Consider the following 15,874-nt stretch of genomic DNA (forward strand, 5'->3'; position numbering starts at 1 on the left):
CCTTTGGTCAATCCAGGGTCCCTTATCAAAAAATGTAGAACATATTTCGCAAAGAAAGCCAGATGCAGAAATGCTGTAACATAGCCAACTGTGAAGCTTCTCAAAACGTGCGATGTTCAACAAATTCGGTACTTTTGGTCCCATTTTTCTAGTTTCTGTAGATGAAATTTTCTTAAAATCTGGCTCTACCGACGAATTCGTAGCATCTTCCAGCGCTTCAGATAAATCAGTAGTCTTCCATCGCTTTCGATGAATCGGTAATGTCTTTCGAAGAAATGGAATTGTCTTCCGCCACTTCCGATAAATCGGCCATCTCTTCCGCCGCTTCCGACAAATCGGCAATGTCTTTCGAAGAATCCAAAATGTCTTTCGGAGCTTCCGATAAATTGGTAATATTTTTCATCGCTTCTGATAAATCGGTAATGTATTGCGCTGTTTCCAAGGTTTCGACAGCGTGGTTCGAAACCGATGAAGGAAGCAATGTTTCAGTAATTTTTTCCTGGTTAGCACAATTGGAATTATCTGTATCTGACGTTTTCAGATTCTCGTTTAAAAAACGATGTTATGGAGCTGCATCCCCGAACGTCAGTTGGCCGTATTTTTTTAATGTGTTGTAATCGCTATTCCTTGAATTTCAAACTGTTGGTGGTCGACCACGCTTCATTTTAAATTTTCAAAAATGAAAGCGCAATACAGGAAAAAAAAAACGTGCACAAAAAATCCAATTCTACAATAAGCATCAACTACGCCGATTTTACGACTAACAAGAGGTTGTGATTCAAAGACCATTTGAGGAGAAGTGCGGGGCTAAAGCGTTTGTATAATGGCATAGGTTGTGCGATAAAATATTGCACACGGTCAATCCGTGGTCAACCAGCGGAATGTCCTAACAGGAAGCCTAGAAACAAGGAAAGCCCTCTCAGGGTCACGCTCTTTCTCCAGTCGCCTTTTCAAGGTCATGTTTTCCGGTATCCAGCCAACAACTTCTATAGATAAGATTACTCATCTATGGGAGAGGGGGTGGTGGTGTTGGGCCAACAATTCATGCTTAAAAAAAAAGATCAATGGCTTTCTATTACGACTAGGGTCATAACTGATAAGAATTTTGTCGCACAGCAGTCTCAAAAGTTCGTTTTTTACGACGTAATTTTCATGAAGGGTTCATTTTCCGGAATTTTGTGATGGATCCGTTTATTATCCTCCAAATTTTGTGAAACATCCTTTTTTTAGTCCCGGAATTTTGTGAAGGATCCGTTTTCCTTACCCAAATTTCGGCTGGACAGACCCCTGATGATACAGAGGCGACTCTTGGGATATGGGACCACTTAGGATGCTGCTCTAGGAGGGGTGCCAAATCCTAGATGAAAGGAGAATTTAGGCAATAATAAGGAAAAATTGGTGGGCAGTATAGGGTGTCAGAAATCGGTCCTGTACAGGTAGAGATTTTGTTCCTTGAGCTGCCCTGCTCTGATGATTAGCAGACGTACAACACACACATATGAAATTGCAAATCCACACAGTAATTTGGAGGATGGATACAGCACCTACTGAACACAAGACACTCACTACACTGAACACTCAAGCAAACTGTTAGATTCACCAATATGAATCTGACATAGCTTCCATATTCGTGTGCTAGGTATGGTGGTAGACCACAGTTATATACAATCCTGAAGGGAAAAGAAAATTATTCCAGCTGGAAATTGCTAAAAAAATTTTTATTTGAATCGGATGATCATCAGAATCATATGTTTTAAATTTATGCAGAAGGTATTGAAAGCGCTGCAGGGTTTACGGTTTTCTAAAATGAAAAATCAATGTCTGGCCAGGCAGGTGGCCTCAGAAAAATCACTTTGCCTGAGGTCTTAGGATGCTCTGGTTACTCAAAATTTTTTATTCGATTAATCAAATTTTAATCGAATACTTTTTGTGACTACATAACATTAATAGATGCTATAAAAATGTAATTTATTCATTTTGCTTACCTATTCGGTAGAGATAAACATACAGTATATACGAATAGGTTAAGAAATTAAGGCTGCCCAATTCAAGCAATTTAATATGCTGATCATAATAATTGCCAAAACTTGTTATTTCTTCACTTGGACCGTATCATTTTTTTAAACGTATATTTTTGGTTATTCACACACACAGATTTTGAAACTACTTTTGATTATACTGTTCATTGTTTTTGTAGAAACTTCTCTCCAATGGTACTTGTGAGGATATGAGCTGATGCTTGCAAGAATACAAAAAACTACTATTCATAGTGGAGACAATAAATTTTGATCTTGTCTTTTAAAACTACAATCACGCTAAATTTAAAATTGAAATCATCAGTTTTCGATAAAAATTCTCATTCAGCATCTGCTAATATACTAATTAAACTCATTTATTCCTCTTTTTTACTCCTCATTCATCTAAAAACACACATCTTCAGAGTTTTAAAGAGTATTTTCAACCAAAGCAGAGCTGACAGGACTTGATACTAAAAGCATTTGTTTTGCACGTTTGAATATAGCTTCAATTGGAAAACTATTGCATTATAAATGCTAGTAAATATATACCATATCATAGCGCAAAAGTAAGAATAACTAAGTTTGACTAAGGATAAGTTACGGGAATTTCTTAAGCATCATATACAAGCTAGCATTGCCAAATTAAATGACATTTTAGCCCTACAATTTAGTATTTTGATTGCTAGATATATTTCAATGTTATGCACAATAATAGTATTGTTTTAAATAACAGTGATTATCTAGATAATTTAATAACAACAGAAATCAACATTACGTGTATGATGTAATAAACTTTTTTAAACACTTATCTGTTGTAAAAAGAGTACAGCAGATGGTTTATATCAATGCACATATACAAGCAGTTGAACAAATTTTTGAAGGTCGAAAATCATCTTGAATTAAAGAATGTCAAATCATTCCGTAATTTTTCCCTTCAGTGTTCATGTTATGCTGTATTAAAATTTTATAAGAAAAAACCCTATATATTGTCCAAAATAATTCTGTCAAGAGTAGAAAATTATTTTACAATCATATTAAATATTTATTCTTTGTATAGCATAGTCACTTTAAACATTACATGCAATTAATGTGTGTATTTCCAATGGGAATTTTTATGTCAAAAAGCAATATTTGAGGTTTTTGACTGGCAGTTTAAACTGCGGTTTAAACCATCAAAAACTACCATGTGTCAAAAACCTGCCAACCCTGGTTAAATATCATTAAAAATACTTCCTAACAATTGATTTATTAGAATTTTTTTTTCACATGTTTTTGATTAAATGTGCTATTTTATGCTGGTGTAAAATTTTACATATCTTTAATACTTAATTGAAAAAAAAAAATTAAAAACAGCTTGTACGCGTGATAAAATGACATCAATGTAACCATACAATATTAAAATTAAAATGAAGAAAAATTAAAGAAAACTTAATTTCATAAAATGAACTGAAAGATTGAAATTTTATTGATTCATTCTTATATAAAATTTAATTTAAATTTAAAAAAAAATTATTTTTTTATAAATCAAATATTTATGAATGGATCTTAAATCTTTTAGCTAACTTTATGAAATGAGCCGTTTTCTTCATTTTAATTTCAATATTGTATGGTTACATTGATTTCATGTGATTTTATCATGATCGCAGGCTGTTTTTAATGTATTTTTTTGAATTTTTTTAAGAAGTTAAGCATTAAAGATATGTAAAATTTTATACCAGCATAGGATAGCATATTTAATCAAAAATATGTGAAAAAAATTTTCCAATAAATCACTGACTGACTGACTGACTGACTGAGGTAGATACATTTTCTCAGGGCGTACCGAGTCTTTAAGACTCCCATAAGCTTCCCTGTTTGATGCTGCTCCGTACGAGCTGGATGAAGAAGTTAAAAAGCTGTTTGTATGTGATAGTTGAGTGTGTGAGTGTAAGTGTATAAGAGGCGTGTCAATAAAAGATAATAAAATTTACAGCCCATGCTGTACTCAGAGAGTCAGTATACGTCAAATTAATTCAGATCATATTAGAAAAAAATGAATTCGGTAAGTTGTGGCTTACTTATCACAGAAATTTGAAATTTGTAGAGCTATGTCCGAAGGAGGTGAAGTATCAAAATTCAAGAACGCATTTTATACACAATTACAAAATCAGTCAATTATCTCAGCAAATAATTGACAAAAAAGTGGAATACTGCACCTAATGGTTACAAAAGAGTATATATATGTTCATTCTAATAAATGGCGTGAATACAATATATATGATTACACGTGGATACAAGATTAAATGCGATAAATATTGGTAGGCGTTCAGTATATATGCAACACTATGCTCCCAATCAATGAAGAAAGAATTAGAACTATTTACACTTTTTACAAAACTAAACCAATTCATTGGGCCATATCAGGCCAGTATGTTCTTAGGTCGAAGAAACCTCAACACCTCTACCGCAGGATAAGGCGAGATGTCTCTTATGTGCTGATATTCTGATGTTTCAGCTCTATCGAAATATCCTCTACATAGTTTGACTAAGTAGTCATGTATGGTTTCAATGTTCAAATCCTTCATTATGTCAAGATTTCTGATATACCATTGTGCCCCGGTATATCGCCGAAGTATTTTATTTTGCTGCACTTGTAATTGTTTGATGACAGAGGGTTTCGCTGTGGAAAAGCATGGTGCTGCATAGCACATAATTGGTCTAATGACTGACTTGTACATAATGGTTTTGTTTTTGAGGCTAAGTGCAGAGCGTGTGTAACAGACTCTGTTTAGAAGTCCTGCAGCCTTAGCGGCTCGAACTTTTGCCTCATGAATGTGAGCTTTGAAACTGAGCTTTTTATCCAAAATAACACCAAGATATTTTGTCTGAGACTTGGGTTGTAATATGGTCTGCCCCACTGTGATAGTGGTGTTCGGAGGGAGTTATCTCCTTGCAAACCATATAAAGTTGCATTTACCCTCGTTTAAGACCACTGCATGTAGCTGACACCAGATCTCGACCCTTCGGACCATTTCTTGCAAGTTCCTCAGAGCTTGCTGAGGGTCCCTAGATGCCATAAGGATTTTCGAGTCGTCAGCATAAGAAGCTAAGATTCCTCTTTGTGGAGCAGGAAAATCGTTAATAAAAATATTGAAGAGTATTGGGCCAATTACCGACCCTTGACAAATAGATGCCTTTAGTGGACGTCTGGTGGAGAGGGCGTTTTTGATACGGACCTGAAATGTCCTATCCCTGAGGACCAATAAATCAATGGTTAAATAGTATTTTTAATGATATTTTAACTTTTTTCTGTGTTAAAAGGTATGTGATGTCGCAAAACTCTCTCTCATATCTGCAACCTTGAACCCGGATACCATTGTACGTTTTGATAACATGTTTTTCTTCCCCCCCCCCCCCATCTTGTCAATCAACTGCCAGTGGGCAGAGTCAGCTTTTGTTTAAAGTCTGATAACAGAAGGAGTAGAGAATGGATGTTTTTTCCTTTCCCTTCGAGGTAGCATAGCATTCTTGCATCCAGCATAAATAACAGAAAATGATAGTTTTTCCTTTCCTCTTGTTTTTTAATATCATTGTGTATTTGGGAGGGGGGGGGGCATTTATTAGCTCGCACAATCACAAAAAAAAATTCTCCTTTAAAATAGGTGGCAATTTCTACAGTTTCTAGTGATTTCCACTGTGGCAGTTATAATATGCAGATCAGAAAAAATTTGAAAACTGCTTAAAGGGTTAAGATGGTCCTGTGGGCATATCCGTAATTTTCTTCTATTTATCCTTTTATAGCGGAGATAATTTATAATATCTTCATCACTGAATATTTGATTTGTTTTTTCATTTCCGTTCATGAGGTATAGGGAAATAAGGAAGTGAACAAAAGACTGTTGTTTTTACTGTTTCCCTGGCTTTGAGATTTTTTTAGTTGTGCAATTTAAGGGAGAACAGGCAACTTGACTTGTTCAAGTCGAGACTATACAAATACGATGCCACAACAGGCAAATTCCCCAACGAGGTGGCTGACTTAAGAATATCATGGATCCCCCGAGCCATTTTTCTGGAGGCCCTACCTACTACTGCTACACCACACATGCACCCCCCCCCCCGCGGAACCCCCCAACGAAAAACTACTCGAGTAATCGATTTGAGTATCTTCATGTGAAGAAGGTCTAAGGTCTAATAGTCAAAGAATACATTAATTTGGATCGTTTTTGGTGATGGAAAAATTATATGAAAAATGACTTATACCTGGATTTTTCCCCAATTTTTCAATCACAGAAACTGTAGGTGCCAGAATAATTTTATAAAGAGCCAAAAAAATTTTACCCAGTAAAAAACGGGCATAAAATAATGTTTCAACTTTTTCAGGGTATAGTGATCCTTTTTCATGTTGTTATAAATTCCAAAAATTTTATGGGGGTTTTCAAACTCTAATTCAGTAACTACACAAAGAAAATTTCAGTCGCAAATACTAACTTTTTAGTCACTATGGCGACCTGGTGGCTAGGATTTGTCAAACCCTGGTATATATACAGTATTCGTAGGGTTTTAATATATTGTTCCGGATAATTTTTCACAAGTCCTTGAAATAAGCAGAAGAGGGAAACACTTTGTAGAACGTTAAAATGTATTCACAGAACAGTAATTTTTACATGTATTTACAAGCAGAGATACACGCTAACCAGATGAGAGTTTTCGTATTGAGTGTAAAGTCCAATAACTTTCACTTTTCTTGAGATCGCCTCACTATTTATAGGTATGGTCCAAACTTGAAAAAGAATATTCCACAAAATTCTATTTTAATTTCGAAGTTGGCGGCGCCATTGTACTGAAACCTTCTAGATAAATCTAGAAGCTTTGAGCATATCTTGACATTTCCAGTTTGACAATCTGAAATGTCAAGATAACTGGAGATTATTAAGTTATTCAATAACAGGAGATTATTGTCCTGAGGGGTTATTAAAAATTATGTTACCAATATTTTTCGTAACAATATGACGGATTTGGTTCTCAAATTTTTTCCCACCACTTTTCAAGCTACCCTGTAGTCCCAAAGCAGAATATGCAGAATATATACCTGGAAGAATTTCAAGAAAAGTGTTGTAAATACTATGATGAAAATTTTTACTGCAGAACATTTCCAGGTAGCTGAGGGCTTTTATTGCAGAAAAAAAAGCTAAACATTCTGTTTTGGGGGCTGTGTAGACTGTCTATAGCAGGGTTTGTAAAAAAAACTGTTTTTTTGGTTTAAACCAATTTTTTGTTTTAAATAGTATTAATATTAAAAACAATGAAATTTCTGAAAAATCATTCAAACTTCCAATAATTAACTAAAATAAAATGTTTATTAATGTAATTAACACTATTCCCATGCTAATTAATAATTATAATTTATTACATTTTAACAAAAACCAACTTTTGCAATTTAATTATTTTTTGCTTAACTCAATGAATTACTGTGTGTTTGAAAATTCTTTTAATGTTATTATTAATCATATAATATATAAAGGTTTTTCTCCAGTTACTTTCAGTATACTTAATTAGGAAGCTATTTTGCAAAAAGTAATAAAAATTAGGTGAATATAATGTATTTAATGAAGCATAAATAATGCAGATTAACTAGCAATGATTTACGATACACAGGGTGGTTATAACTAAGGTTCTGATTTCAAAACGCTGTAAAAAAAGAACGATTGTCAGAATGACTCGAAAATCGACATGAATATTACTGAAAAAATTCAATTTTATTTGATAAAGGGGAAGAAATACTTAAAAATGTAAAATTAATGACATCATCCAACATGTGGGAAATTTGCTCGCAGAATGGAAACGATAGCCAGTCATGGCAAAATGATACCTTAATTGATTACCCCACTACTGGCATTTCACGATTTCATAATTCATGGAAACATCACAAAAAACGAAGTAATTAAACAAATAACTACAACTTACTTAAGAAATGTTAAATATGTTGTCCAACCTGAGGTTGAAAGCACAAAAATTGTTGTTCAACAACAGAATCAGAGTATGCCATGGTCATGATGTGGATGTGCTTGCAATTCAGCTTTATTAAACCAAACGTCTCCCCCCCCCCCCCATTAATATTCCTGAGGAACTTCTAACATATAGAAAATGTGCTGGAGATTGCAATTCACCAAAGTTTGCAATCTGACCACTGTTTATAACATTTTGAGCTACACTCACAGCCAGATGTTGCAAGGGTTAAGGTGCATTCTGTCAAAATGGGTCTTCAGCAGCTGCTTTGCTGGTATTGCAATGTGCATCTTGATAGAAGTTCTATCCATACACACTGATGCTGTGGAAGTGCCGAAATGATTTGGTTGCACAAAATAGATTATACTGCTGCCAAGTGCAGCATCATCTACTTGCACATTTTGCACTTTTTTCTTTTGCGAAAGAAACTTCCATTGCTTCAGGAGTATCCATGCAAATTTTCAAGTCATTCAGCCGCTGTGGTGGTCGAGTGGTTATAGTGACAGACTCGCGATGTGAGGATCCGGGTTCGAACCCCACAGTGGTGGTCGGCTGAAGTTGGTTTTCTGTATTTCCCAACTTCAAGGTGCAAATGCGAGCCGATCTCCCCGTTAAAAAGTCTCGCCACAGAGAGCAACAGTCCTACAACGATAAATCATTCAATCATAACACTTCACTCATAGTTAGAAAAACTGGTGGCAGATGGCAGCACTACACATAACAAGCATTACAGAGAAAACAAAAAAAAAACTTCACGTCAAGTTTCACTACACGTACACGCACATTCCTGCATGTACCGATTCGTTGGGGGTTCCGCGGGGTGCATGTGTGGTGTAGCAGTAGTAGGTAGGGCCTCCAAAATATTTCTCGGGGATCCATGATGTTCTTAAGTCAGCCACCTCGTTGGGCAATTTGCCTGTTGTGGCATTGTATTTGTATGATCAGTACTTATTGTATAGTTTTGGAATCAAAACTTAAATTATAATCACCCTGTATATAGCTGATTATTTTTCATAAATCTGTTACTACTATACAGTAGAATCTTGATTAACTGGGCTTAACAGTGTGTGTGTGAAAGTATAAAAAAAAAACAACTATTGAATATTAAGACTGAGAGATATACAGTAGGAGATGTGCTACTTCTTATGGGAAAGAAAATGAAAATGTATGTGAGGTAATGTAACAACTAGTACACTAGTCTTTGTCCTTTAAGGACAGCTGGTGTCTTTATTGGATTATTGGACCACCTGCCCCTAGCATGATGGTGTCACTACTATAGCTGCTTCTTTGTGAAGGGAAAAAGAAACCCTGTGAGATAATACACCACTACATTTAGATGTGTGATGCAATCCTTATTCATGAATTTGCTTAAGATAGAGAGAGCATCAGAATGTAGCCAAAGGTTAGAAAATGGTGTAAGAATGAGAAATTTTGGCTTTTATATATAACTTTAAATGACTAAGATACTTCATATGAAAAATATATATATATTCTGGCCACTTTTATGAGAATTTTTGAAAAAAACCACTTATACCATTTTATGCCATTTAAAGATATACCATCAGAATGTACCCCAAGGATATAAAATGTGGTAAAAATGAAACATTTTGGCTAATAATGAACCAATATGATATTTTTCAAGGAAAAAAATTATATTTAGGCAACTTTTATTTGATTTTTTGAAAAAAACCACTTGGTTAAAACAAACGTGGTTTAAACCAAACAACCCTGGTCTATAGTGCGCTATAATGAAAATGAATTGAGTGTGATACAAATCATCATAGTGAGAATATAACTCCATTTTTTTGAATTATGGTTTGATTCCTAAAGGATGTAATAAAGGACAAGTGAAGTATGTAATAAGATACTCACCCAATTGCCTTTATGTGAATGTCCTTCAATCGCCTTTCCCGATTAGAGGATTAGCTTCGAATTTTTTTATTTACATATTGAACAGTCTGATCTTGATTAGTTTAATGTTCAGCAGTTAATGATAAACTTAGGCGTATCATTATTTGGATTACCCTTTAACATTGAGGGTTTTGTGGCCATGTGAAAACTTTAACTTAATCGATAAATGATAGTTAAATTCATTTTCTAAAATGTTTTAAATGATGTCTATTAGATGAATTTCTCTTGTATTTCATGTAGCATGTAGGACGTTTAAAGTTGAGCAGTCAAGTCGTTGTCTTCAAGAACAGCAAGACTGGAAAAGTGGACCAAGTTCAAGGTTCAGATATAGAAAGCGTGAAATGGCAAAGGATGGCATCTACGTTTGGATTGCGTCTGATGGCCAAAAATGGGCAGTTATACAGATTCGGTGGCTTTGTGGAGAATGTGAGTATCTTAATGCGTTATTTTTAGAGTCCGGAAGTTCAGGCGAAATGCCACAAATGTCTATTTTTGCCTATTTTAAAATTTGTTTGTTATAAAAATACATTTTTTGAATTTTTCCTGTCACAAATGCTTATTTTAGCATTGTTTAAAGTTTGTTCGTGAATTATAGAGGCTATATTCTGTAGAACTTGGACATTTTAAACATGGAGAACTTCAAAAGACTTTATATATGTTTTAAAATCTTGTAATTATATATATATATCAGGAATTTTAATTATTATTAGAGAAAGTCCCCACCCACAATTCCAGGCCCATCTAAATGAGAATAGGTGCAAATGCCAGAGAAGATAGAAAACTTAGTGTTGCCCTGTCATTGCCATATGTGGTGTAAGACAAACACAACTATGTGTGTGAGAAGCTGCGAAAAATGAGAAGTTTTTTTTTCTTTTTATAACATATCTTGCTCATACATTGAACTTCATTGAAAATGTATAGATGAGACCGATCACTGTTTCAAGAGGCCATTAGTTGACATCGAGGCTCACCCATACCATGTAGGAATTCAGAGGGCTTTAGCCCTGGGGCCCATATTGTATTGAGGGGAAAGCCCATTTTATTTTCTTACATTGCAAATGCACTGCAAACAACCATGGTAAGTTATTTCAGGTATTTATTATTCAGTTGAATTGACCACAGATGTCCCGTGTGACATGTGACCACACCAGGTGCTTCTCTAGAAGTATATGTCCCCATGTGTGGTAATATGAATAAAAACTTTTTTACAACAGTTAAACATGGTAGCGGTGTTTTAAGTATAGTTGAAATAGTATCTATAAAATTAATTTATTTGTTGAACAAATAAATGAGAATCATTTGTAAGTCAAAGGAGCACCATTATAATTTTCTTTACGGGCTCCGCATCTGGCAATGTTAGCTCTGGAATCGACCTAATCTTGAGGGTGGGGGGGGGGGGGACCACGACCACAAACATTTTATTTATAGCATGAAATCAATTTAATTTTTAAAATAATGCAGTTATTGTAAGCTACAATTGAAACAGTAGAAGGAATAAATGCAAAATATTTTTAGCTAGTTTTCAAAAACTCAATATCTAGACGTTTAATTATTGCCTAAACTTCAGGACTCTAGTTATTTGTTTAGATTGAAGAAATGTTGTTTTCGAGGATGTCAGGAGATAATAACATCCCATGAAACATGTAAAATTAAAAGGAGCTATAAGAGTCAGGGAAATTTCAATTAAAAAGAATACCTGAACTTTGTGTGTTATACTGTTTCTCCCCCTTCTTCAATCGCAATGATACCTTTGTTATTTAAATGGAATGAGGCCCACATTTTTCTTCATGAAATGATCTTCATTGAATTTGTCATGGGTAGATTGACAATTTTATTTAATTAAATCAAATAGAAAAACTGCAACAGAACCATTCTATCTCGAAATACTTAGTATCTTGGAGAAAAAAATCTCTGCATTTAAACAGTGATACCCAGACTTACGTCAGTAATTCGTTCCAAGAGTGGTGACGTAAGTTGTAAACTAATCCAGTGATAATGCTTTAGAGGAGGTAAATTTGCAGATTTCTTTTCTTTCTGTATCTATTCATTTTTAATGTGACCTCTATAGAGAAACATTTATTCCAAAAAACGTGACATTAAAAGCTTTCAAACTGTGTTCAAAATGCACCTGATTTAGAAAATCATTTTTAGGTCAAGACTATGTTGATGCAAGGTGACTCAAGTCAAGGCATTACTTTACTGTTACGGTTATTTCCCGGCAGATATAAATAGACTTTTTCTCCTTGGTATTAATATTCTCAGCATAAATCTCTCTACAGTTTTTTTTTCAACTTTTTCTTTTATTTTTTAGGATCATGATAAAATTGCAAAATTTGTCTCGACCCATTTCGATATCCAAATGGAAGATAGAGAAATGTGTCTCAAGGGCTGGAACTGGGGCACTGCTCGTTTTCAAGGTATGTGCTTTGAAAAAATTCATTGCTGATAATTTTTTTTTCCTGATCTCTATTTGTAATAAGAATTTTGAAGCTGTTTGAATAAACTTTATATTTTTTGAATGACTTAAAATTCTGTAATTTGTCGATTAAAAAAACAAATGTTACAGGTTACGGTCTTTCTTTTGATGTGGACAAGAATTCAGCATTTGAAGTTCCGCTGGGGAATGTTTCACACTGCACGAATGCAAAAAATGAGGTAACTTTGGAATTCCACCAGAACGATGAAGCAGCTATTTCGTTGATGGAACTTCGTTTTCATATCCCTACTGATGCATCATCTGAGGTTGATCCAGTGCAGGTAAAACTTTCCTGCTTATTTGAGTTTTTCTTTTCCAAATTTCATGAATGAAAACACTTTGATTTTCAGTTTTTAGTATTGTAATAAGTTACTTTATTCCAGGGCCGTCATTTCAACTTTTTCCGGGGGGGGGGGGGGGGCAAAGCACATGTACTCAATGTGTGTGTGTGTGTGTGTATATATATATATATCATTTTTAGTGTATTTTCAAAAGCCATTGTCCCCCCCCCCACTAAATGATGGGCCTGCTTTATTCATACTCCATTTAGAATGAATTTGTATATGTATGTGGGAGAGATGCAAAACTCTGAGTTAATCTGTTTTGTCTCTGTGCGGAAGGCAATCATTAAAGCCAGATCTAAACCCGCCGCTGTACTTGATGTCCAAAACATTCAAAAACATGTTTTCTGTCAAAATCATGCGCTGTGGGCTAAAAACAGGTTTTTGAGTGGTTCAGCACAGTGGGTCTGGACCTGGCTTTATTTGCAATGGGCATGGTCGAGCTCGCAGAACTTGTGTCAGAAAAGAATGTTTCATCATAGGTGCCGTAGGAGCTCTGATACGAAGAAAATGGGGATGAGGAAAGGGGGTTCAGGGTTGCGCTAGACATCCGCATATACAGTCCACAAAGGTGTATGCAGGTTGGGATTGCATTGAATATTCATGGATTATCAAGGGACTCTGCAACCTCGAAAAGTTGCTTCGGGAGTGGGGGGCTCATCTGGTCTGAGCCTTCTAGGTTCCAGTGCTAATGTGGTGCTGCATTAAATGAAGTTTGAATTAAATTCTTTTTAAAAATTCAATTTTTGAGTGTTTTTTTATTTTTATTTTACCATGATTATGTTGTCCTGGGGGTATCCTTCCAACACATTTCAATTTTTTTACCAAACTGCTCTATGTTCTTGCCTTCACTCAGGCCGACACTTTGCATGTGCGGTTGATGGTGGACAGCAATTTCTGTTGAACGCTTTTTAGTTTTGGTGACAGACTCTGCTTGTCATTTCATGTTTCCATGGCCATGTGATCCCTCAATATCACTCTAATGGATATCTGGCTTTTGGGATACCCAAAATCAAAGGTGTACCCATCAAATCCACAAATTGTATACAAATTGAAAGATGCAATCAGATATGAGGTTCAACAGATTTCCTATTTCCATGCTATGTGCTTTATTGCTGTTTACCAGCATCTACATGGAAAGTGTTATTGTATGTAAAGGCAGGCACGTACAGCAGTTGAGAAATAATTCAAAATGCATTGCTTTTCCGATGCTGCTCTATCCCCATTTGTCTTGTGCCGGCATTTATCATGCTACAGATACCCTTCAGACACCATTAATGGTTTTTCACTGTGGTGATTACTTATCAATGCATAAGAATAGGTGTTGCCATTTGAATTTTTAAAAATTTTATTGCTGTGATCGTAACTTCAAAAGCTAGGGTTTGTTTTTCTTTCCTCACTCTGCAACCAGTAACTGTGTAACTTTATTCTTATGAAATCAAAAACGTCTTGCAGGCTTTTGTGGATAATGTGCTTTCGAAAGCTAGTATTATTCAAGCAACTGGAGACGCTATTGTCACATTCAAAGAATTGCAATGTCTCACTCCTCGGTATGTATCAGCTCATCCTATCTTTTTGATCTTATTGTTAGTGTCTCAAATCAGATCATGTTTTTGAGACCTGACCTGAATAAATTTTTACTTAGACATTCTAATGCACATGATTTTCTCTACCTAAACAAGAAGGTTTGAATGTATGCATGATACATTTGACCTCGTTTCCACAAACTTGAAAAATTAGTTTGTATAATCAGTGGTTTGTAAATATGAAAATGTTTAAAGACATGACATATTATTCGGGACCAGATGGTCAGTTCACAAATACCTGTCTGTTTGTAGAGTCAAGCAGTGACTAATAAATAGCTCTACTGTTTGTATGGTTTTGATACACATAAAGTTGCCATTTTGGTATGAACGTTTCAGAGAAGAATTTCATGAAACATACTTGTCTCAAAGAAATGTGGGTGGTTTCAAGTATATTTAATTTCTGCTTTTAAATGTAAAAGACAAAACTTATATCAAAATGCATCTCCCTCTCCCCGGAATCTCTGATTTGTAGCATTTACAACAATTCTACAAATACCTGTTTGTTGATTATGAGGAATTAGTTATATTACATAAAAGTTTATATTTTTCCTAAAAAGGTGCTGGCCCTTTTGTAGATTCTGTACCTATATTGAACAAATTTTAATTTTCCATATGTTCTCCCCCCCCCCCTCCCCATGTCTTCTCGCTATATGTGATTCAAAAATCTTTCAGTACAGCTGTACAATAAAGCTGTACAGTTTTGGAGACTGTGCCAACTGAGAGACATGAATTGCTCATGAGGAGTGCAGAGAAGAGCTATGCATGCTCTGATTAGTACACAGAGCTTGTGCTATGAAAAAAGACTTGATTTTTTTAATATGTTCACATAGAAACACTGCGGGGAAGAGATGATCGAATTGCTTAAAATTTTCAACAGGATGGATAAAACGAACCATGAATTATTATTAATACATCGTCAATCAACTGCTTCAACAAGGGGACACCAGTATCAATTGGTAAGGGATAATTCTAGGTTGTGGTGTCACAGGGAGGTTTTCTTTAATAGGGTTGTGAAATGAATGGTGTAAGGTTCAGGAGAAAAGAGGTTGGAAGAAGGAGAAACAGGAGTCGCGAGAGAGGAAAACGAGGACGATTGGAGACATTCGAAAAAGAGGGAGAAATGTAAAAGTTTGTATCGAAGAGACAGGATGGTTTCATTGGAGGTGTTGGATAATAAATTAAATAAAGTGTTGTTTTCTTCTTTTGGGAGTCTAGAAATCCAGTTATTTCGTCCTGGAATCATAGTGGAGGTACAGCCGAGGACCTACGATTGATAGGAAATCGGGGGAAAGTTTACTGGCGCAGTCGACAGGATGAGGTCGTGGCTTCAACGACTCAAGATTGTGAGCTGAATTTGAAGAAGAGTGTCCTAGCGACAGTGGAACCACCCGGTTCGTATAGAAGGATAGTAGCAGCATCGAGCACCCACTCTGTTTTTTTTTCGTTAAGTCAACCCGACAACCGGTGCTGAGAGGGGCAATCCTGCCCAGGGAAAAAGGAGCAAGTGTTGTACGGCGGTATCGAGACGATAAATAAAGATGGCGTATTTGGCAAAAG

At 35.3% G+C, this 15,874-nt stretch overlaps 1 protein-coding gene across 1 annotated transcript in view; it reads left to right on the forward strand.

The window, feature by feature from the left end:
* Positions 1-15,874, forward strand: part of Ssrp (structure specific recognition protein) — a 58,420-nt gene that overhangs the window by 5,640 nt on the left and 36,906 nt on the right. The window contains exons 2-5 of the mRNA XM_089232264.1: positions 10,155-10,340; positions 12,226-12,331; positions 12,481-12,671; positions 14,187-14,281. Of these exons, the coding sequence (XP_089088390.1) occupies positions 10,155-10,340; positions 12,226-12,331; positions 12,481-12,671; positions 14,187-14,281 (578 nt within the window). The remainder of the gene's footprint in view (positions 1-10,154; positions 10,341-12,225; positions 12,332-12,480; positions 12,672-14,186; positions 14,282-15,874) is intronic.

Source organism: Pholcus phalangioides, unplaced genomic scaffold (assembly GCF_987345545.1).
Source record: "Pholcus phalangioides strain wild (caught in Gottingen) unplaced genomic scaffold, Ppha-v1.0 ptg000005l_1, whole genome shotgun sequence".
In the NCBI taxonomy this organism is placed as follows: domain Eukaryota; kingdom Metazoa; phylum Arthropoda; class Arachnida; order Araneae; family Pholcidae; genus Pholcus; species Pholcus phalangioides.